At 36.7% G+C, this 21,774-nt stretch overlaps 2 protein-coding genes across 3 annotated transcripts; one reads left to right on the plus strand and one right to left on the minus strand.

Annotated features, from left to right (window-relative positions):
* The first annotated feature begins 540 nt into the window (after positions 1–540).
* fam102bb (family with sequence similarity 102 member Bb) lies at positions 541–18,940 on the plus strand. Of its 2 annotated transcripts, XM_052586697.1 has the most exons (11): positions 542–1,015; positions 8,003–8,123; positions 8,214–8,243; positions 9,313–9,429; positions 9,990–10,036; positions 10,541–10,644; positions 12,517–12,612; positions 14,193–14,397; positions 14,480–14,616; positions 15,596–15,665; positions 16,102–18,940. In XM_052586697.1, exons 1-11 carry the CDS (start codon positions 882–884, stop codon positions 16,142–16,144), a joined length of 1,104 nt encoding a protein of 367 aa, XP_052442657.1. In that variant the 5' UTR covers positions 542–881; the 3' UTR covers positions 16,145–18,940. The 2 variants fall into 2 exon arrangements, with proteins under 2 accessions (XP_052442658.1, XP_052442657.1); XM_052586698.1 differs by lacking the exon at positions 12,517–12,612 and having other exon boundaries at positions 541–1,015.
* henmt1 (HEN methyltransferase 1) lies at positions 18,937–21,610 on the minus strand. The gene is made up of 6 exons (XM_052586696.1): positions 21,434–21,610; positions 21,213–21,328; positions 20,932–21,066; positions 20,658–20,840; positions 20,395–20,566; positions 18,937–19,609 (listed from the first exon to the last, which is right to left on the minus strand). Exons 1-6 carry the CDS (start codon positions 21,515–21,517, stop codon positions 19,121–19,123), a joined length of 1,179 nt encoding a protein of 392 aa, XP_052442656.1. The 5' UTR covers positions 21,518–21,610; the 3' UTR covers positions 18,937–19,120.
* Between the last annotated feature and the right edge of the window lie 164 nt (positions 21,611–21,774).

The following is a 21,774-nucleotide window of genomic DNA, read 5'->3' on the forward strand; positions in this document are numbered from 1 at the left end:
AGAAATAAACACAAGAACAATAATAGCAGTTATAATGTTATTTTTACAACAACATTTTCTTTAATTTATTTAATTAAATTATTTAAATTATTATTATTTTCTATATTAAAGCATAATTTGTCCCATAGAAGTGCACATTTGTATATTTATAATACTAATAGTATTTAACATTATTATACAATTATGAATTTGACAATTCTGGATAAGAAATTATTAAAAATATTTATGTAAATGCATCTGAAAGTCACACTGAAAACAATTTATCAACCAGCTGTCTCTCACCATAGACTGTATAAAAACAGGTTCTCACGCAACCCAGTGTAACGTCAAAATGAGTACTTTACCTTTAAGTTACAATGTTATCATATTATACACGGGAACATTCTAATGATTTATCTTTTTGTGTAATATCAAGAATATATACAATCATTGACTCATTTATTACATGTATTATGTACTATGAGCTGTCCTTTGTCCCCCTCTTCACTTCAGCTTTATGAGTGGACTGGCCCTTTAAGAAGCGTCGCCTGTGTTTCCACTACTACACGACAACACACAATACAGCAGCACTACACAAGCATCCGCGGAGCGGGACAGACTATCACCCACAGACTGCATATCCACAGACGAGCAAATCCATTTTCAGTACCGTTTGTGATTGTAACGATGTAGCTCATGACAGAAAAATCCGTTAAGACTGTTTTATCACCGTTAGCCTAGCTTTCTATAATAAGCAAAGGGGATTCCATCAGTGGCTAACGGCTATCGGCTCTAACAACAGAGGTTCACCAGAGATGAGCAAGTAAAAGTAATGCTCCTCTACACCATATGACCAAAAGCATTTTCGAGCGGTAACAGGACTGCTGGGAATCGACGCCAAGATGATGAAGAAAAAAAAGTTTAAGTTCAGAGTTGATTTTGAGCTGGACGAGCTGTCGTCGGTTCCGTTCGTCAACGGAGTTCTGTTCTGTAAAGTCCGGCTGCTCGACGGTGGATTCTCGGAGGAGTCGTCGCGGTAAGGAGGCTGTGAGATGTGGAGGGATGGAACTGGTTTATTATGATGTCTATGGGTGATACTGGGCTGTTTTCATTCTTTATTGCGTTATAATAAAGCATAATCAAAACAATATATGTCATAGTGTGCGTATATAGAGCTGTGGGATGAAAGGGTCTGTTAAATATTACTTATAAATATTACTGTTAATAATACATTAAATATTATTAGTCTTTACGGTCATATTTAAGATGTATAACTGTCCATTATTTCAGTCAAGGTTGTCAGCGACATTTTATGTGACATGTCATGAAATGTTAAAATGTAACACTAAAACCCGAACTAAAGTCACTTTAAATGACTGGCAAAAATATTTTTTTCGTTAGAAGAATCAACAAAAGTGGGCTAATATTTGATCTTGGTTTCCTTACTGTTTTCAATGTTCGTCTTTTATCAATAACTACAGTATATTAAGCATATCCTGTGTGCTTTTTGCAATTCATTTCATAGCAGTTCTTATGCTGAGTCACTTAAGGCCACACATTATAACTGTAGATGTGTTTGATGTGTAAATGTGCTGTTCTAAGACACAGGTTGACCTGCATGCAGAATGTTAATGCATCATGTCTGAGGGGGTTGATTACAGGGGTTAGTTCAACCAAAAATTAAAATTAGCCTGTGTTTTACTCACCCTCAAGCAATCCTAGGTGAATATGACTTACTTCTTTCAGATGAATCCAATCAGAGTTATATAAAAAAATTGTCCTGGCATTTCTAAGCTCTATCATTGTAGTGGGTAGGTGTTTCTGTTCAACAGTCCAAAACTCGTTAAATAAAGCGCACACATCTGTAATAAAACGTGCCTCTCATGGCTTCAGGGCATGAATAAAGGCCACCTGTATCGAATCCATGCATTTTTTATAATTCTTTCAAACGTAATAAACACTTTTTTTTATTACTTCTGCTATCTGTCATACGTGGAAGCAGTTCTGGTGGATGACGTGGGACGTTGGCGTTGCGTGATTAGTGACGAACACGGAGAGAGATAAAAACGAAACGCTGGTCACGAATAAGAAGCACAAAATTAGCATTTGTAAAGAAAAATGTTGGAGGATTTCGATATAAGCCAAGAGGAGACTGGTTTTTCATTACTAAAGTAAGGAAACTTTACCTCTTTAAACAAATTAGTGAGACTAATATTTTGTGAAACACATACATCCTATGTCATCCGCCAGAACGTTTCCACAAACGACAGTCAGCAGAAGTGAGAAAAAGTATATATTATGTTTGAAATATGGATGTTTTTCTTACAAAAACGCATGGATTCGATAAGGGAGGCCTTAATTTATGCCCTGGAGCCATATGAGGCACATTTTATTACAGCTGCGTGCGCTTTATTTAACACGTTTTGGATTGTTGAACAGAAACACCCACTCACTACAATGATAGAGCTTTGAAGTGCCAGGACTATTTTAATATAACTTCGATTGGATTCATCTGAAAGAATAAAATAATTTTCACCTAGGGTGAGTAAAAAACAGGCTAATTTTCATTTTTGGGTGAACTAACCCTTTAAACGTAGAGCATTGAAGAGGATTGTGCAGTATTACAGACTATTACTGTAATTTATGACACAATGCGAGGTGCAAATGTGACAGTTGCTGGACCTTCCAAAGTTATTCTACATTTATATGGGCATTTGGCAGATGCTTTTATCCAAAGCGAGTTACATAGCATTCAGGGTATTTATCAGTTCATGCATTCCCTGAGATTCATACACTTGAGCTTGGCATTGATAGCATCATGCTGTTTGAGCTTCAAGACTATTATCCCACTCATGTTTCTATTTCCATTTTAGTATCTCAGTCCAAAACAGACTGGATTTTTAAAAGGTCCCAATGCATTGAACATTATACATTAGCACTCAGCCGAGAGGAAAAAAATGGCTGCAACAAGTCATTAATAGTAATAAAATTCAATTATGAAACTGAAGACAAATTTTATTGTTGATTAGTTGGGTTTGTGACTAGATATTGTAACTTGAATATTTGTATATTAGTTTATATTAGTTTAATATTTATATAAAAGTATATTGCATATATTTAGTAAACTTAAATGTGCAATGATCAAGATGTGGAATATCCAATAATAAATCATTGACAGATTACCCGAGGCCTATTAAATGTCTCTTTCTTCTCAGTAGAGACATCACAAACTCTTTGTCCGTGTCTTGCTGCAATGTTTGTCATTCACTCTTTTTTTAGAGCTCCGCAATACAAAGGCAGTTAAATATTAATATGTCAGGCAGTGAAAGTGGGCTGTCAAACTTCACCATGACAAATTCCCTTCAAGCAACTCCCTGACAATGCATAAGCAAGTAGCTTATTCATCCAAACTGAAAGAGAGTTCTAGACCAAAACCACAGCAGCTCAGAAGATGAAGCTTGGGTTTGCATGAGTGCTTCTCTTTTCCGTTATGCAGTTTGCAGGGAGTGTCTAAGGTTCGTGAGTTCATTCTCCCTCCAGACTTGAGTTTGCCTCCATCTGCCTGTGGCGATCCTTTTGAAGAACTCCTGTTTCATTGCAGACATCCTGTGGGGGAACCTAAGGAAAGAGCACACTGAACCAAAGCACTCCTGCTCTCTTTCGCTCAGCTGACTTTGCCATGGCAACAGCATATCTTCCAAATACAGAAATCAGACCAGTGACTCGTCATGATGGTTCTTTAATACAATATTAAGCCTGTTGCACATTTTGGGATAAGCATTGGTTGAACAGCGAGAGCAGTGATGCACATGCATGCTGCACTAATTGTCTGATGGACCAATGAAAAAATAGTACTTTGCCATTGTTCCAGGAAGATAATGAGTGCAAATATGGTAGATTGTTTTCATTTGTGCTAGTAATGCATACCATTAGTATCTAATGCTGCTGAATTCATTATGTCCTTTGTATCTTCGCATCATTAGTGCTTTCTAGGAAAGGTATTAATGAGGCATTCATTGTGATGCCGAATGGTTCCAGTAAAACAATGGAGTTTATTAGATCTGAGAGTCAGAGGCTAAACATTGTTCATTATGAGATAGCTAAAAAAGCTAAAGTCTGAATTTGACCTGCGGTGGGTGCAGTTATTACGCAGATGGATGTCTCCTGTATCGATCGGAGCTCTGGTCTTGTTTGTCTGAATTATGAGTCTGCAGCTGTTCGTTTATAGTCTCACTGTCAGTAATTTGTCTATAATCATATATGTCAGTAAAGGAGTCATATTACCTGGCATTATCTTGCCCTCCTTTTATTATCATTTGCAGTGCCACTTATGTGTTGGTGAGAAGCAGCAAAGCAGGACTTTAGACTGATAATGGAGCACTAAGGAGAAATTACAGTTAAAATCAACATGACATCATAGTGTAATATGATTTGATCTTGATTTGATTAATAACTTGATCTGCCTTGAAATGACTTTCCTTTTCGGCAGACAACACATTGGTTATAGTGTTAACCAGCAGCCAAACAGCTGTTTTGACTTATTTTTTTGGCTACTGTTGCAGATCCTAAAATGTGATATTATCAGTAGTTAAAATACTATTGTGATTAAGCATATCATTCAATATATTAATGTCAAGTTCGACCCTACAATTTGTGTTATCTGTTTACTCTGAAATAATTCTCATTACGGTAGCATGAATTTCACATTGATTTTAATCTTTGTTTGTGGTGAGTGTTGTTGTGTTGTGTTGTGTAATTGAAATGCAGGTTGTTTACAGTGAGTCAGGAAGTAAGTTTTGTAGTGCTTTATACCAGTCTGAAACACTTCAATTCCTCTGAGATCTCTATTAACACAGCAGGTTCTAATTTCCCAATATTGTGATATTTTGACCGTTACGACCTTTGCAATTCAGCTGAACAAGTTTTTGTTTGTGTCATTGTGTTGTTAGCTTGAAAGAAACTCTCAAGCTGTTTATTTCCTTAGAAACCTACATGTTTAGTGGTTGGTAGGGGAAATATGCTAGCATTGTTTAGAGAAGTCAATAAGCCCTTTCACACATACAGACGTTTCCGGAAAATTACTGGTAAATTTCCATAAAGAGTTCATGTGTGAACAGGATCTTTTAAAAAATACCGGTAAATTCGTTCAGGAAATTTAACGGTATGAGAAGTTGTAACATTACCAGTAAATTCGGAATTCTGCTGTGTGTGAACGCAGAATGAAAATTACCGGTAGGAGCACGTAAGAGTTCAGAACGCGGTGACGTAAGACGTCTTCCAATCATCAAGCATTCACCCAATGTTTAAGAAAATAAAATAAATGTCATCCATCCAACTGAAGCGACAGTGAAATTAAGGCGCTTCCTATTATCCGGTAGGATGAAGTAGCCTAATTTGTCGTCATCTGAGAGAAACTGTTAGTGATGCAGTAACATATGATAAAATAACTGTTAACTGTCGCCGACAAAGTCAGGTCATCAATAAACTGAAAACATTGTGTCTTAATATCTAAAAAATAAACGACCATCACAAACGAAGTAGTATTGGGAGTATTTCTTGTTCCCATTATGACTTTTGTCCGTCTATTTGGGGGTTCTGCTACTCCACAAATCTTGTAGGCCTAGCTCTACGTGGATCTCAACCCGCGGCACGGCATGAAATCACACGCTGCCCACCATGCCGAACACAATAAATAATAAAAACAATAACTTTAAGTTTTACAACTTAATTTTACAACTTAATTTTAATTTTAGTTTTTACATAGGGAAAAACAGATAGGGCACAAACGAGAAGTCGGAGCAGTGAAGAAGAGTGCTTGACATTCGGCTTCAACTTTCGGTTTGCCCCGCAACTCACTTGAGGATGTTCAGCACGTCTTTTTTTCCAATTCTCCCAAAACAGCTCATACTACTGTTTGGAGCAGTTTTTGATCGTTAAACAGGCATATAGGCTAAGTTTTTTTTTTAAAGCGGCCAGCACAGAGAGAGAGTACATAGCCTATGTTTAGCCTTCTCAAATCATCACGAATTGTCTAAAATAAAATCTACAGATATAAAACAGTTCAAGCATAACGATGTTTTAACGTTGAACCCAGATGCGCGCTATATGTATATTTTGTGCGGAGAACGCAAGATAAAGCACGCTTTTTTGGGACATAGGTGCCAGCGCGATCATGATATAACAAAGAAATATAAAATAAAGAAATATAAAATAAAGAAAACAAACATGCTTTCTGCCGTCTCATCTTGAACAGGAGAGCTTACAAAATACCGAAACACAGCGAATACATGCCTCACAGACATGATAAATATATCTATAGAAAGCTTTTAATTACTACTTAACGAAATAATAAAAACAAACAACAAAAAATCTAAATACAATCATAATCCGTTTAGGAGGCGCATCTAATGAGGAGTCAGGCAACTTCATCCTTGGGGCACAGACTCAGAAAACACTAGTCTATTAGTAAATAATTCAAATATATTTTTACTATTTCCCTCTGTCACATTCATGGTAATTTTTCCGGTGCTTTGGGACATATTTTGAACTCAATTTATACGCACAACATGTTTATCTGCGCTGATAGACTATTTGATATGAATTTGGATCAGGCTACATTTGTGAATGCACCTTTTCTGCAAAGTGCGTCTTACAGACTGCAATTTACAATCGCAACTTCATTGTGCTATTAATCCTTTCAATCCGATTTTCACTAAATTGGTCAGCTCCAGACAGCATCGGGTGTTTTTTTAATGGGGAGTATACTAATTATTCAAAACAGTCATCTATTACGATGTCTCTGTAACAAAAGCAGTTACATGAATAATAAATTTAAAAAAAAAAATTAAACCATAAACAGAAATACTGAACACGTATTACCCTCCGTGTTTAAAAATACAAGCGCAGCTGTTTAGAGATTAATTACGTCACAGAATTTACCGGTATTTTGGAATGGATGTGTGAATGGTGCTTTTCTGGAAAAAAGACGGAATGTCGTTGACTGTGTGAACAGCGCATTTTTGAATTTACCTGTAAAGTCGTTCTGGTAATTTTACGGAACTTTACTGGTATTACTGTGTGAAAGAGGCTATTGGCCTTTGCTACTATGGCGACAGAATCAGATTTGAAGGATTCATCCAGCTGTGGTTCATTCTGGTTCTTGCATTAGAGACAGTTTTTTCACCCAGTGATTCACTCGGCACGAAGCACAGGGAATCTCCCCAGCTGGATGGGAGGTCCCGATTACGTGTTGTTTTGGCTGTGTTTCCCAAAGACAACGTTGTGGACCATTAGGAGATGACAGAATACAAGGAGAAACTCTGTGTTTATGTAAGGACTGTGGATGAATGTTTCCTTAAATAAATATAAATGATAAATTAAATGCAAATGAAATTCTTCATAATTGGAAAGCATAATCTGTGGAGGTCTACATGTACCAAAATAAATAAGCCATGTCTTTTGACTATAACAGGGACAAAATACTTTATTCTGAAATGTACATGCTTGAAGTGTTGTGTTCACTGTCTCAGATGTGTATAATAGCTTCACACTTTCTCTGAATTGGATCTTCTAGACTTCTATCTCTTCAAAAGCTCTCTGCGCTAGCTCGTCTGCCCTGTCTGCAAACATCTGTCTAATTAGGAAGCAGAACACCTGCACAGGGAGGTCCATTTTCAGATGGGAAATTAATTAAACTTCTTGTTGTCAGTATGGCCTTCTGACTCCAGGCTCTAATTAATCACAGAATGTGACTCTTTTAATGCAGTCGACTTGAAGTGAATATAAAAACTCGCTATGAGGCTGGATTGTGTGATTCGTTCTGTTGTGAAATCATTTCAAAATCTCCCTGAGGAGCAATGCACTGTCCACCCTTGTTGGATTTTGCAAATGCAGATCAGATGGGGTGAGAAAGGGTTCACGCTGTTTTGGATGAGTGGATGTTTGTTTTAAAGGTTTAACCAAGTTTGTGTTCTTTACGTGAACGCCTTATATTAACAACTCATTGTATGTTTGCATTTCACAGTGAGACGGTCCAGGCAAACTGTGTACGCTGGAGAAAAAGATTCTCCTTCCCCTGTAAAATGAGCGCTAACGCTGGAACAGGAGTCCTTGACCCCTGTGTGTGTCGAGTTTCTGTCAGAAAGGTACAGTCACACTCATGCACACTTTTTGGTTTAGAATAAACAGTTTGCAGTTAAAATACGGAGAATAATTTTATTGTTTTTATGTAACAGGAACTGAAAGGTGGAAAGACTTATGCAAAGGTAATATGTTCTTCATTTTTGAATTAAACATATTGTACCATATGTGTGACGTTCTCGAAATCATCTAAAACTATTTTAAAAAGCATGTACTAATTCTTTAGTAACTATTATACATGTGGTTTTTATAACACAATATTAATTGAGAGACTATGTGGAATATTTATAAAGATTAAAATACTACTTATTCTGCAGGGCTATTTAAATGAATTACAAAAATATAAAAATTAAGCTGAAATCTATGGAAACCTGGTGCCGTCACTAAACAAAAAATAAGACAAGGTAATTGCAACTTTTTATCTCACAATTCTGACTTTTTTTCTAAGAATTTAGGGATATAAACTTGCAATTTAGATTTTTTTTTCTCTTTATAACTCGCAATTGCATGTTATAAAGCCAAAACTGTGTGATTTAAACTCACAATTGCAAGTTATAAAGACAGAATTGCATGACATAAATTCTGCCATAATGAATAATGCCAGTTATAAAGTCAAAATTGTGAGTTCTAAAGTCATAATTGCGAGATATAAACTCACCAGTCTGACTTTTTTTCTCAGAATTGCAATCGCAATTCTGACTATATAACTCACAATTTTGACTTAAGAACTCATAATTGCGTGTTATAAAGTCAGAATCACAAGATATGAGCTTGCAAATCGGAGAAAAAAAAAATCATCGTTGTGAGATAAAAAGTCGCAACTACCTTGTTTTATTTTTTATTCAGTGTCGGTGTTCAGTGTTGCTACAACAAATATTTTTACTTAATTTTCCTTTCAAGAATAAAAACAGGTCTTTGGTAATTCATCAAGTAGACAGTTCTGTAGAGGATGATAAAATATTGATAGCAAAGGAACAGCTGAAAATAGATCGCCCTGGAACACTGTGTTTGTATGCGATTCTGTTTGTGTATGAGTAGTGCACTTCTGTGCATAACAGCATTAACCTCATTAATAAATAATCTTATTTATTATCATTTTTATTATTTTCATTATATAAAGTATCAGTACCTTTTATTTTGCAATTATATAAAAAAAAAATTCTTCCTGATTGTGTGCTTTGGCCTTCTGTACAGCTGGGTTTTGCGGATCTCAACCTGGCGGAGTTTGCCGGTTCGGGTAGCACCACACGCAGGTGTCTGCTGGAGGGTTATGACACCAAGAACACTAGACAGGACAACTCCATCCTTAAGGTACAGAACTGCTCAGACTTCCTTTCAGAGTCTTCTCAGCTATTTCTTTATTCTATTTTGAGTTTTGAACTTGTGGCTATTATTAGTGGTGCTTTTGGTAACTGTTAGTCATACTAATGCTTAAAATCCCCATGAAATCAAAATTTATAATTCTTAGTTTTATGTAATACATGGTTTTCTTTACTTTTTTTTCGTGTGTGCACATCAATAATTTTTTTACTTATGCTCCCTCATAAACTTAACTTCCCCAAAATAACTTCCCCTCCATTATGCAAGACTTCTCTTCTCTAATGTATCAAATCCGCCCCAACATTTTTTCTTGTTCAAGAAGCGTTTCTTTCAGACACATATCACAATAGAGAAGAAAAGACTATTGCAACTTCTGTTCATCACTCTAATAATCACTTTTTAGCAACTGCCTTGCAACACCCTGAAAACCATCCAAAGCATGCATGTGAATTTTGCATGATCACATTCTGGGAAATAAAAATAAATAAAAATAAAATGTTATGTAATACACATCTAGTTTCTCTCTTTTTGTCATTTGTTTTTGCCTGTAGGTGATTATCAGCACACAGCTGATGTCTGGGGACCCCTGTTTCAAAACGTAAGTGTTACTTTTAAATGCTTTAGCATGTGTTACAATTTGATGGGAGATGCTACTGAGGTGAGAAAGAATTGAAGCTGGGTTGTAATAAGGCCCTTTTATCATCTCTACACCACCATAGCTGCATTTTTAAATTTAGATTTATGACCCACCTTTTCCTGTTAAACATTTGAAGTTGCTATTATAGTATTTTCTCAGAAACGGTCCGTGTATGTGAAAAAAAGAGTGTGAATGTGCGCTCTGGGGAAATCAGATCTTTGAACACAGATTTGCATACTGGAAACCAACACTGTCCACCCACACATGTACACAGTGTGCATGAAGGCAAAAACCTGCTGAAACATTCGTGTGGGATGGAGCGTGGGGAGAGTGCGGAGTCCGGGGATTCTGGGGGCTGCTTTTGGGTGGATTCAGATGGTTTAGTTCTTTGATTCAGCATTTTTCAGTCTGTTCATTCGAATCCACTTAAACTGTATTCTTGATTGCGTGTTCTCCATGTATTAGGCCTCCATCCACCGCAATGGTAATAGGCATTCAGGGTGATGCAGAGAGCCTGCTGGAAGACAGGAAAGGAGGAGACACCCAGAAACCTTTTCTGAGTCTCTCAGGTAAACCTCACATTGGTCAGTGTTTGTGGTGAACATGCAGCTCCATACGCAGACTTACTTTTTTTACATTTGTCCTTTATGTGTGCTTAAATGTGTTTGCATTTCTTTTATTTTTATGTTGGGTGCTCTAATCTGCCCAAATCAAACCCTTTGAGTAGCTTCTCATTAATTCTGCATCCAGTCTTGTAGCAAAGAACAGGACTGTATGTTGGATTTGATGCTGCTGAACTAACGGGAGCTTGAAAGAGTGCTCTCTCTTCCCCCACTCTCTCTTTTATCCTTTCTTTGCTCTCATACATGCTGTGTGCCTTTTCTGTCCAGAGGCTGGCAAAAGCATGAGTCTTTAATGTATAATTTAGTCATATGCAGCTCTTGACTTTGCTTTCATATTCATTCAGTATGACTAACTGCTTATGATGTAGAGCAGGCGTCCAATTCATAAAATATGATGAGCTTACTAGTCTCTGTGCCGCTTCTGTAGTGATTTTTATTTGTGATAATTGAACAATATTGAAGCCGAATTAATATTCATATTAGGCCTTTTAATCTGAAATATTAATGAGATTAAAGACAAGATGCCAAAAGTGGCTTTGTGTTAGAGGCGGTTGATGAATTAATCAGTATCGCCATTTGTTCAGAAGAATATGTTAGAAAAGTTATACGAGTTAAATATGATTCAGTATGGGATTTCAACAGAGAATGGAGCAAACTAATTAACTAGTATCATAACGAACTAGTCTTTTAGCATCTGAGAAGTCTGTTAGTGATGTAAGTATTTTTAATCGCTTTTCAACTTTAAAATTTGTGTTTTGGCGGTTTTCTTTTGTTAGATTAAAGGCCATGCATATGCAAGCCAGTGTTATTTTAGTATTATTTATTTACTATTGTTGTATTTATTGTTGTTTTGATTTAGAATGGTCAGTTTAGTTTAAGATTGAGTTATTTTGTGACATGATTTTGTCATTTTTAAAATAGTTAATAATAATTCTTGTACTTAAACTTGAACTCATTTAATTTTTTCTTTTTTCAATTATTGAGAACAATTTTTAAAAGTCTTAGTTTGAGGAAAAAGATAACAACACTGAATCTAGCATACATAACATTTACAAAATTATTTTTTCACGTAGGACCAAAATGAGTAATGAAAAAAAAAAAAGATTTATAACAAAACAATGAATCTTATAAATGCAAAACTTCTAGCCAAGAAAATACTTACAAGAATGAGAAAGTCCATCCTTCTAATGCACCAACTGCTGTAAACTAAGAATTAGCAAGTAGCAAATCATGATTCAAAGGTGTGATGTAAATGGAAGGCTAATATAAAAATGTCATGCCATAATGTCCTGTTTTAACAGGAAATATGCCAACACAGGAAATAAAACTGCTTGTCAAGCAAGTTTTAAGGGTTACAGTCATCTAAAAGCTTTTGTTACCAATTCAACACCTTGTTGAAAATGTAAAATGTTGTTACATTTCTCTTTTTGTGAGGACTGAAGGTTAAGGTTGCAACAAAAATTAAATATATATTTGTATTTGTATTCAATAAAACATTTATTGTGAAGTAAGCTACTGAGCTACACTTGCCAATTATATATGCCTTATTTGTCTGTGTCTGGTTGACCTTAACCACTCCAATTATATTGGACTTAAAAAATGTTCAACTCATTTTCTAATCAGCAGTCCTAATTGAAATAGTTAAATTATATGAAATGCCCGAATACTCTAATGGATGGAAGCATGGCTACATTAGATATACAGTATATTGTATTATAAGATTGGAAATAGGAGAAGAACAGGTTGGATTGGCGTTGAATCCCATACAGTGATTAAACCGGTTTAATTAAGACTGAACTGAATCCCTTATGTCCACAGAGACATCAGGGAAGTGTGGCTCTCTGCCCGATGAGCTCGGGCTGTTCGGACACTCTCGAACGTCCAGTTATGCTAGCCAGCAGTCCAAAGTATCAGGTAGGCTTTCCCCTTCCACTGTTTTCTCTCTGATCACTTAATCGTGAGTCAGCGGGATTCTGCTGTCTTGCTGGACTTGAATGCGTGCCTGATTTGTATTGTCTGTAACCCTGGCTGTAACATTTTCAGACTGTCAATCAGCATGATGCAGTGGATTTACAAGATGATTAATGGAATTTGTCATTTTGCATGTAGGCTGCATGTCATGTGTCTCTGTTCTGTGTGATGGAGGGAAGATGCATGTGGGCACATATGAGAGAGAAAGAGAATATGTGTGCAAATCCATTAGCTCGTATTATATTACAGTTACACATATAGGGTACAGTTTGGTGTCCCATTACTTTGATTAAAGCATTAGGGACACAAATCCCATGTTTTTTGTTTTGAGAAATATTAGATTTTTGGTTTAGTATCCTCCATTGTGGGTTCATTGACCTAAAAATATTGTAAATTGTAAATATTGTAAATGTAAATATTGTAAAATTTTAATTTTAATGTACACTATCATTTAAAGATTTATCTATCATTTTATTTTTCTAATGTTTTTTTAAATATTATTACAATTTAAAATAAATTTTCTATTTTAATATATTTGAAAGTGTCATTTATTCCTGTTATGACAGATGAATTATCAGCAGCCATAACTCCAGTCTTTATTTATTCTGATATTATCATTATCAGTGTTGAAATTGTGCTGCTTTATATTTTACGGAAACTGTAATAGGTTTATCTGATGAATATATTTTTCAGTTTAAAAGAAGTTTTTATTTAAATGTCATTGATGTCATTTATGTAAAAATCAATTTAGTGTGTCCTTGTTGAATGTAAGTAATAATTTGTATTTTTCAGATCTAACTGACCCCAAACCTTATAACTATAGTGATGTAAAACACATCATATAAAATGAATAAAATAGTTTATATAATATTTAGCTTGACATCTTAGTTTGACGATCAACAATTTAGGCACCTCCTTTGACCGTTTTCCAGGCCCTATTTTTTTCCCTTTTAAGGAAAAGTGCTATTTGCTTTATTAAATAATCCAAAATAAGGCTTTTAGAAAGATTCTGTGGCATCACAAAATAGCTGGATAAAATGTCCCAGATCTAATTTGATAGCACTATTTCCTCGAGTACTTCCAGAGAGGAGACAGCACTCAGTCCTTATTTCATTTAGCTATTCTCTAAAATTGGGTTACACATTGCTCACTTTGACCTTTTGCCTTAGAATAGATCATCTCAAAGTGTAAAGTCCCACAGAGCAAACAGAAGTGTTCATCACCTATCTGTCTCTGACTAGAAACTGGAGTTGTTGTGTGCGTATACATGTGTGGGAGGATATGCCCTTTAGTAGCAGCCCATACTAGCATTATCACTTTCTAAAGCTCTAGAAACCTGAATATCAAGTATGAGTGAGGGATGTTAAATGTCCCTTCATTTCATTGGTTGATCTGTGAAGGTTTTTAAAGTGCATGCTGTATATTACCATGGTAGATCGACTTTTATTTTTTTTCTTGTACTTCATAAAAAAAAAATATTTATTACTAATAATAATTAAAAACAATGTTTTGTTGTTTCTCAGGCTATAGTACAAGTCACTCACGTTCCTCCAGTCTGTCGGAGTTCTCCCACAGGAGGAACACTTCGATCGGCAGCGCTTCCACCGGCATTGCCAGCATCCCTGAGCCCAGTGAGGAGAGTGACCAAACTACAGTGCCCCCTGCAGCCCCGGGGGGCTGCGCTGCTGTGCCTGAACACCCATCAACCCCTGACAGAGCTGCCAGCAGGTCAGACATTCATCAAGCTTTAGATTCAGGATATTAAATGATTGTAGACTTATCAGATTGATTTTCTCATACATACACCAAGGTACCCAGTGAAACAAGACTCAATGGAGTCTCAGCTGAAGAGGGTGGATGCCACACGGGTGGATGCCGATGACGTGGTAGAGAAGATTCTTCAAAGCCAGGACTTCACCCACAGTCTGCTAGACTCCAGCGCTGAAGGTAATAATGGCTTCTTCATGTTTATTTATCAAACTTCACTTAAGGTGCATTTCCATCAGAGTATATGAGTAGCATTGATAAAGTTTCAAATAAAATCTGCTTTATTTCAATTAATCAAAAAATTATTTCAAAATAAATGTATAATGGTTTCCACTAATATATTAAGTAGCACAACTGTTTCCAACATTGACAGTAGGAAGACATTTCTTGAGCACTAAATCTGCATATTGAAATGATTTCTGAAGGATCATATGACACTGAAGACAGCTTTGACACCAAAGGAATAAACCAAACTCATTCCCAGAAAACAGTTATTTTTAATGATAATATTTCAAAAATATGAAATCTTAGCAACCCCTAACATTTCCCAAACAAGGTAGTGAAAATAGCTCTATAATATTCCGTTTGATGATCAACAATCTATGAAGGTTAAGCAGCTCTTATCACAGTGATTTTAAACAATTTTTTTTATAAACTTGTGTTAAATGCCCAGATTCTCAGTGAAAAATTATAAAGCAGGCAAAACTTTAAATCCACCAATCAGAGAAATCACTGTTACCATAGTAATGAGAACTGCACCAAGAGCTTTCATCCTGATTACAAACACTGAATTTCTGCTGCTGTAAAATTGCATTTTGGGCCAGTAACTTGCTTGTGACGAATCGGCATCAGTGCAGACTTGGAGGTTAGATCGAAAGCAAACAAAAATAAAAACTTAGAGCTAGAAACAGGTTGTTTAATTGGTAGCAATGTTTACAGGGAGCTGCTGCTTCTCAGTAGGTGCACGTCTCTGTGTGTCCTGTTAGTTTTTATATTATTTTTAGATAAGCTGACCACAGGTTCTCATTAAAAATGGACCAATTTGGTTTTTGTATCCCCGGAGAAGAGTTGTGACTTTGTGCATGCAGAATGGAGGCGATATCCATTTCAGTGTGTGTGTGTTTGTGTGTGTGTGTGTGTGTGTGTGTGTGTGTTTCAGAGGAAGGTCTGCGTTTGTTTGTGGGTCCTGGTGGGAGCACAGCATTTGGTAGCCATCACCTTCCTGCCAGGTGAGGAACATTTCAGCCAAAAATGAAAATGCTGTCATCATTTACTCACTAAACCCCATATGACTTTATTGGCACACAAAAGGAGATGATTAGTAGAACTTCCAAGCTGCTCTTTTCCATGTAATGAAAGTGAATGGGGGACTGAGTCTGTTGAGCTTTAGAATATTACCAGAAGGCACCATAAATGTATTTGTGTTTCAAAAGCCTGTATGATAAAGACATAAAATATAGAGCATCTCTTATTGCATGTTATATAAGTCAGACAAACAGGTTTGGAATGACATGACCATGAGAAAATAATGACTATTTGAACATTTGGGTTACTGTCTCTTTAAATAACAGCAAAATAAACAGCGGTCTTCCCCCATGCTCTATTAAAATGTAAATCAGTGCATTGACCTGGTTGTATGTAAATGCTGATTTCTTATCTTTTCAGGGTTGGAGCTGGTGCATATGAACAGGTGGTGATCAAACGCTAGAGTTGGGAGATGCCAGAAGGAGAAGTGTCAAAAACCAAAGTCTGTTTCGTGGGAGGAGAAAGGGACGAAGAGATTCAGACATGTTTGCTCCTCTCACATTGGGAGTGTTTGTCACAAACCCGTTTCATCCTTTTCGATGGAATGGTGTCCTCTGCTGGCTACATAAAGAACTGACAGCTCCTCTGTATGATGCTCCCAGTGTTCCTGGATCAACTTCCGTTTTAATCCTGGAACAACATTCCAATCAGAATAAAGGGATAACTTTTCAGGAAAGTTAAGTTTTAGGCTTAAGATCGGGGTTCAGTGCTTCTACACTCTTGTTAATCAGTTATCATTTTCCTATGATTTTGATGATGAATATATTATGGGTAGGTATAGGTTTAGGTATATATTTTTTTTTTAAAGTAATGTTGATCCAGGATCAACAAAAGATATTGATCCGGGAAAATGGAGGGTCCTACTTGGCAAAATCACGGCGACCGGCTGCCATTATAGGTGTCTGTGTTTCACTGTGAGGTAAAGTTTGTCTCCTTTACTCCTGTGTTGAAAATCAAAGAGCTTTTTTTCTCTATTTTCCTTGCTGATCTTTTAAAAAAATATATATATTTCATATTGTTGTTTTAGTTAGTAAGATCTCTCTTTATTTTTACTCATGTTTACATGTTTGTGAGCCATTTTAGGGGTCTGTCAGTAACATTTGATGGATTGTATACATCTTTTACAATACGTATGAGGTGTACACTCTCAATGCAGATGAAGGTGACTCCTTTACAAATTGTTTGGTCGTCTCATTACTGTCAGAATGGAAATCAAACCGTCCTTACACGCCCGCGGCGTCTCACTTTGTGTGTGTGAGAAGTCGTGATACATTTTGACAGATGGAGCCATTTTCAGACTTGAAAAAAATCTTCATTTGAATAGCACTTTGAATTGAAGGACTTTCTGTGTATCTACAACATTGTAGGGAGCTTTCAGGTTGAGCTGCTGATCGAGTTAAACCCTACACAAAAATGTGTATTTCCTCTTTATTCATCGTCAAAACAACTTTCGGCTTGAGAACTTAAATGTAGATGAAAGTCCTACAGCTGCATTATATGTTAAATGGGACTACTTAAGCGATTTTGCAGTTCAATATATATAGACATATAAGCTAGCTACCTAAAATCCAAGCAGCTGAATATCTGATAAGTACATCTCTGGCATCATTAATGATATCTCGTGAATGTATTGGCTTTCATGCAAGGACAGAATGAGCCAAGCTGTTCTCAAGCTATAATTAGTAACATGGCAGCACAGAACGAAGCTATTTCAGCAATGCTTAAAACATTTAGCACAAGGCTCTTAAGCGGCGTGTAGCTATTCTTATCTCTATATGACACTACAAAAACCTTTTATCCATGTTTTTGTGGTTACTTGATGTATCACTAAAATGAAGGTATTTTAATGACTATTTTCTGGTATCTCTGTCTGTAAGGTCAGCTCTAATGCATATCAGAATCATATATTCGTGCTTCTTTAGTTGTATGTGACCGTACTCTGCCCTTATCTTCTCAGAAGCCATTCACTGTTTTATGATCTAAACTCGCTAGCCTCTGTGATATAAGTGTGTGTGAGGATTCCCAGTTGAGCGAGTGTGTATACAGTCTACTTGTAGCACTTGATTATCTCATAACTGTCTTTAGTGTAGAAATGCATGGGTGTCACACCTGCTCAATGTGTCCGAAGCATTCTGTGTAGTCTTTGCAATTTCCATCAGATTGATCCAGGTCTGTCGATATCCAAACACTAAGAAAAAAAAAAACAGACGGGAAGCTTGGATTCAACTTGGCCACATGTCTCAGGTTTATTATTTTATCTTTTGCAATTACTGCACAAATATCAAAGCACCACACTGCGAATGTACGTTGCCCCTAAAGACCCGCGGTGATATGTATAAATATGAGATGGGAGGAAAAATTATATATCAGTGCTTTTAGGTTCTCTAGAAAATGTTTTGGATTGCCTACAGAAACTTTGTTCAATTGCAAAACCTTTGCGTTCAATGAAGAAACGCTAGAAATGAAAAGTTTGCGAGTGAACACAGATTTTGCATGCAAACAGGTCTCTTGAAGTAACGCAAAAATTTTGCGAGAAAATTTTAAATGTCTTGAGAGAATGCTAATATTTTTTTTGGGAAAAACTAAATTTCTTCAAACATTTCATCAGTGTTTCTGAAAGGGAACATTTGCAAGAAAATACAAAAACGTTGATCTATACTTTTTTCTCACATCACATATTGTCCTTCATCATCATGTCCCTTTAAGGGTTCCGTAGTGAATGTTTGCAAATACCAGTATACTTAAGAGGATTCTGCGATATTTTAGCTTCATTACTTTTCATCAGACATTCAGTATTATGAGTGAGTTACTTTTAAACTTGATTTTTAGTTTTTTTTTAATTGATCTACTGCCAAAATGAAAGTCTATTTTTATGTATTAGAGCTTTAGTGATGGTGAAATTGTGTGAAGATTCACTTTTTCCCTCCATGTTTCCTAATTACTCTTACATAACCTGTAAGTAGGTCCTGGTACTTTACATGTTGTAAAAACATGGTGGCTTTATCTCTTCTGTGAAGTTTTTGGTCCTTGTAATTGTACTGTGTCTGACGTTTAAAAGTGACATTGCCGTTTTTGACCGTCTTGCAATGTTGTGTTCTAACTTTTGACCAATAGTGGCTTCCAATGCCATGTGTTCTGTTATGATGCTGGTAAGGTATGTACCATGCACTGTTAAATAAAACCGCATTTCAAAGGTGGAGTCACATATTTGCATTTTTATTAATGGCATGTTTAATGATTTTCTTCTCCATCAATCACAGATTTGGCCATTTAATTGAAATCTGTCATACTGATGATTCTACACTTACAGTCAAAAAGGAAAAACATCTTAAGTGCAGCTTTCTTTCTTTTATTCTGGTTACAAAGCTTTCTGGATCTGTTATATATTTCCACAACACCCAAGCTCCCTATCCCAGTCCTCCTCCACACTGTTTGCTACAACTGATACTGCTTTCACATCTTCCTCTTCCTCCACCTCCTTCTCCTCTTCCTCCTCCTCAGCAGCAGGCAGGTTTAGCACCGTTCCATCAGCGCTCATCCTCACTCGCTCATCCTCCAGCAGTTCCTCCCGGAGACGCTGCACGCTCCCACAAAGCGCTCTCACTCTGGGACTGGACCACACACATGCCAAAGGAACACAAATTGTGCCACCTTGCTGGTAGACAGGCTGCCAGTCACGTGTACCTCCTTCAGCCCCATGCTGGAATAAGTGCATTAATGGAGGAGCACAGAAGTGTGCATTATTGCTGGAGTCCATTCTGCTCAGCCATTCCTGTCTCAGGTGTTGTGCCTCATACAAGACTTCATTAACTAAAGTTCTCTGGTAGATGTTGTTATCACTTAGGCTCGGATACACTACTTTGTACATCTAAAAAAGGAACAGCAAAGAAAGATAAGAGACAAGTGCAAATATCACCAGTTTTAGGACAAAAATAACTTTGTTTTAGCTTTATCCTGTCAAGTCAGCATTAAAAGAAGAGTTCGCCATATTTTAGAAAATGCAATGTTATTTATCTTACTACCAAAAATTTGTCGGTGCATGTTTTGTATTTTGACCTCAATCAACAACCAAGTTCCCACGTGACATTTTTTCTTCTTTTTTTTTTCCAATAGTGCCGTTCATGGCTGTGTGTAGCACCCACAGCTCTGCATATCATTCCAACAAATGCATGTTTCAGTTGCAACAAATTTACTGTAACTACCAAATGGCCTTTGCTTGTACTGTATATTGTAGGGTTCATCTGAGCAAAACGGATTGAACAAAAATTATTTGTTCAATGTATCGGTTGTTGATTGGTGTGCCCACCCATAAACCTAACATCACTATGACGTCAGCCAATCAGGTATCATGGTCTAAAAACACCCTGATCTGGTAACTCCCATTACTTTCCTGCAGAGACCTATACTTGGGTCACCAGAGAGAAGTCTGTCATTCCACCAGGAAATCAAGTTATTTTAAATTAAAAATTGCATGGATCGATTCATGCTAACTTTATGCCGAAATGGCATTTTTATTAAAAGCTTTTGCTGCACATTTCAGCAAAACTAAACTAAAGTGTGACTGTTTTAGTACAAGTGATAAGTATTTAAAAGTACAATATGACTACTTTAAAAAAATATATTGAATTTCCAATAAGAAAAAGCTAGTCTTACCAGTCTGTAGACTGAGGGTTCCAAGCGCTCAGCATTGCTCATGGAATCATGGAAATTCCTCTGGAACACGGCAATCTGGGTACAGAATCCCACTTCTCTCCAGTGGCCAACAGCTTCTCCAACTCCCGTGAAATGCACGGAGTAGCCATAGTCTCTACACACACTGTGAGCCCTGTTAGGGAAAGAGAGTGGAAAAAGTTTTTAAATCCGATTCTAAATCACCACCAGAATGCGTTTTCACTAGATATTGAACATTTACTTGCCAAGTTTGAAACTCCGCTCTGGTCCATTCGAACTTGTGGTCATAGTTCCTGAAGCCTCTCAGGCCCGGCAGCAGTGGGTTGAACTCTGCGTTTGGTGTGCTTACGATCACGGCACCTGGTGACATGTAGCCAAACACCACCTCAGAAAAGCTTGCCACCTCCACAAGCTCCAGGTGTTCGATTCTTAAATGGTAGAGAGGTTTGCATAAACTCAAGCTGAACATACAATTTGAAGGTAACTTTAAGTTTATTTGCAAAGACATGGCACACTTACAACTCGACACACGTCACAAGATCAAATCCTCTGGTGCAGGGCTCCCTTTCTGTGACAGAGCCTTGATACAACTCAATGGTCAAAGGCCCATCACTTGGCTGTAGATAATCACTTATAAGTGGAGCCAATGTGTGCCTGACAAAAAATAAATCACACAAGATGAATGATTTTGGCCCTTTGTGTAGCATAAACCATTGGCCTGTATGGGATAGCACTGTCATTTTAATGCCATCTAATCCTACACAACAATGGAAGGTTTGCAGCCAAGATACCAAACATACATTCTCTTCAGGAGGACGACGCTGTTGATATCAACTCCAACGAGTAACTGTATACCGTTGCGGTGAAACTTAAGCTTTTTTAGTAAGCAACATTCTGCGCATCCGAAATCGATGACCTGTGGACAGATGTAAAAAATATTTTTGATTAGCACGCTAGTTCAAGCGTAGCGTCAAAGGACATCCCGACTTAACTTTAAAATGGCTTTTATACGTTTATTCACCTTCTTCGGTCGGTAAGTTTTCACATAGTCGATAACAAACTGGTATCGCTGCATGTAAAGCGGAGGAGAAAACGGCGTAGTCATGGCGAGTGTCTTGGTAAGGTCTGCTCGGCTCTGTCCTCATTAAACACATGCTCGAGGAGACAGACACCGTCAGCTGAGCCGTTACTTACTCAAACACAATCAGTATGAGAGAAAATGCAAAAGGTTGTTAAAGCGGTGTTAATTGAAATATTTATTTTAGTTATAATAAAAATAAAAAATAAAAAAACGACACACGTATAAAATAAATACATTAATGGAGATTAAATATTATTTTGAGATTAAATTATTTTATCATC

This window comes from Carassius gibelio, chromosome B20 (assembly GCF_023724105.1).
Source record: "Carassius gibelio isolate Cgi1373 ecotype wild population from Czech Republic chromosome B20, carGib1.2-hapl.c, whole genome shotgun sequence".
In the NCBI taxonomy this organism is placed as follows: domain Eukaryota; kingdom Metazoa; phylum Chordata; class Actinopteri; order Cypriniformes; family Cyprinidae; genus Carassius; species Carassius gibelio.

What these genes read in the sequence shown, in the direction of transcription:
- fam102bb (XM_052586697.1), top strand. Translation starts at nt 882, where the DNA reads ATGATGAAGAAAAAAAAGTTTAAGTTCAGAGTTGATTTTGAGCTGGAC. An exon ending in GGGGACCCCTGTTTCAAAAC is followed by an intron (nt 10,037 to 10,540) that starts GTAAGTGTTACT and finishes TCCATGTATTAG; the next exon opens with GCCTCCATCCACCGCAATGG. An exon ending in GCTAGACTCCAGCGCTGAAG is followed by an intron (nt 14,617 to 15,595) that starts GTAATAATGGCT and finishes TGTGTGTTTCAG; the next exon opens with AGGAAGGTCTGCGTTTGTTT.
- henmt1 (XM_052586696.1), bottom strand. Translation starts at nt 21,517, where the DNA reads ATGACTACGCCGTTTTCTCCTCCGCTTTACATGCAGCGATACCAGTTT. An exon ending in AAACTTACCGACCGAAGAAG is followed by an intron (nt 21,329 to 21,433) that starts GTGAATAAACGT and finishes ATCTGTCCACAG; the next exon opens with GTCATCGATTTCGGATGCGC. An exon ending in GTCGTCCTCCTGAAGAGAAT is followed by an intron (nt 21,067 to 21,212) that starts GTATGTTTGGTA and finishes ATTTTTTGTCAG; the next exon opens with GCACACATTGGCTCCACTTA.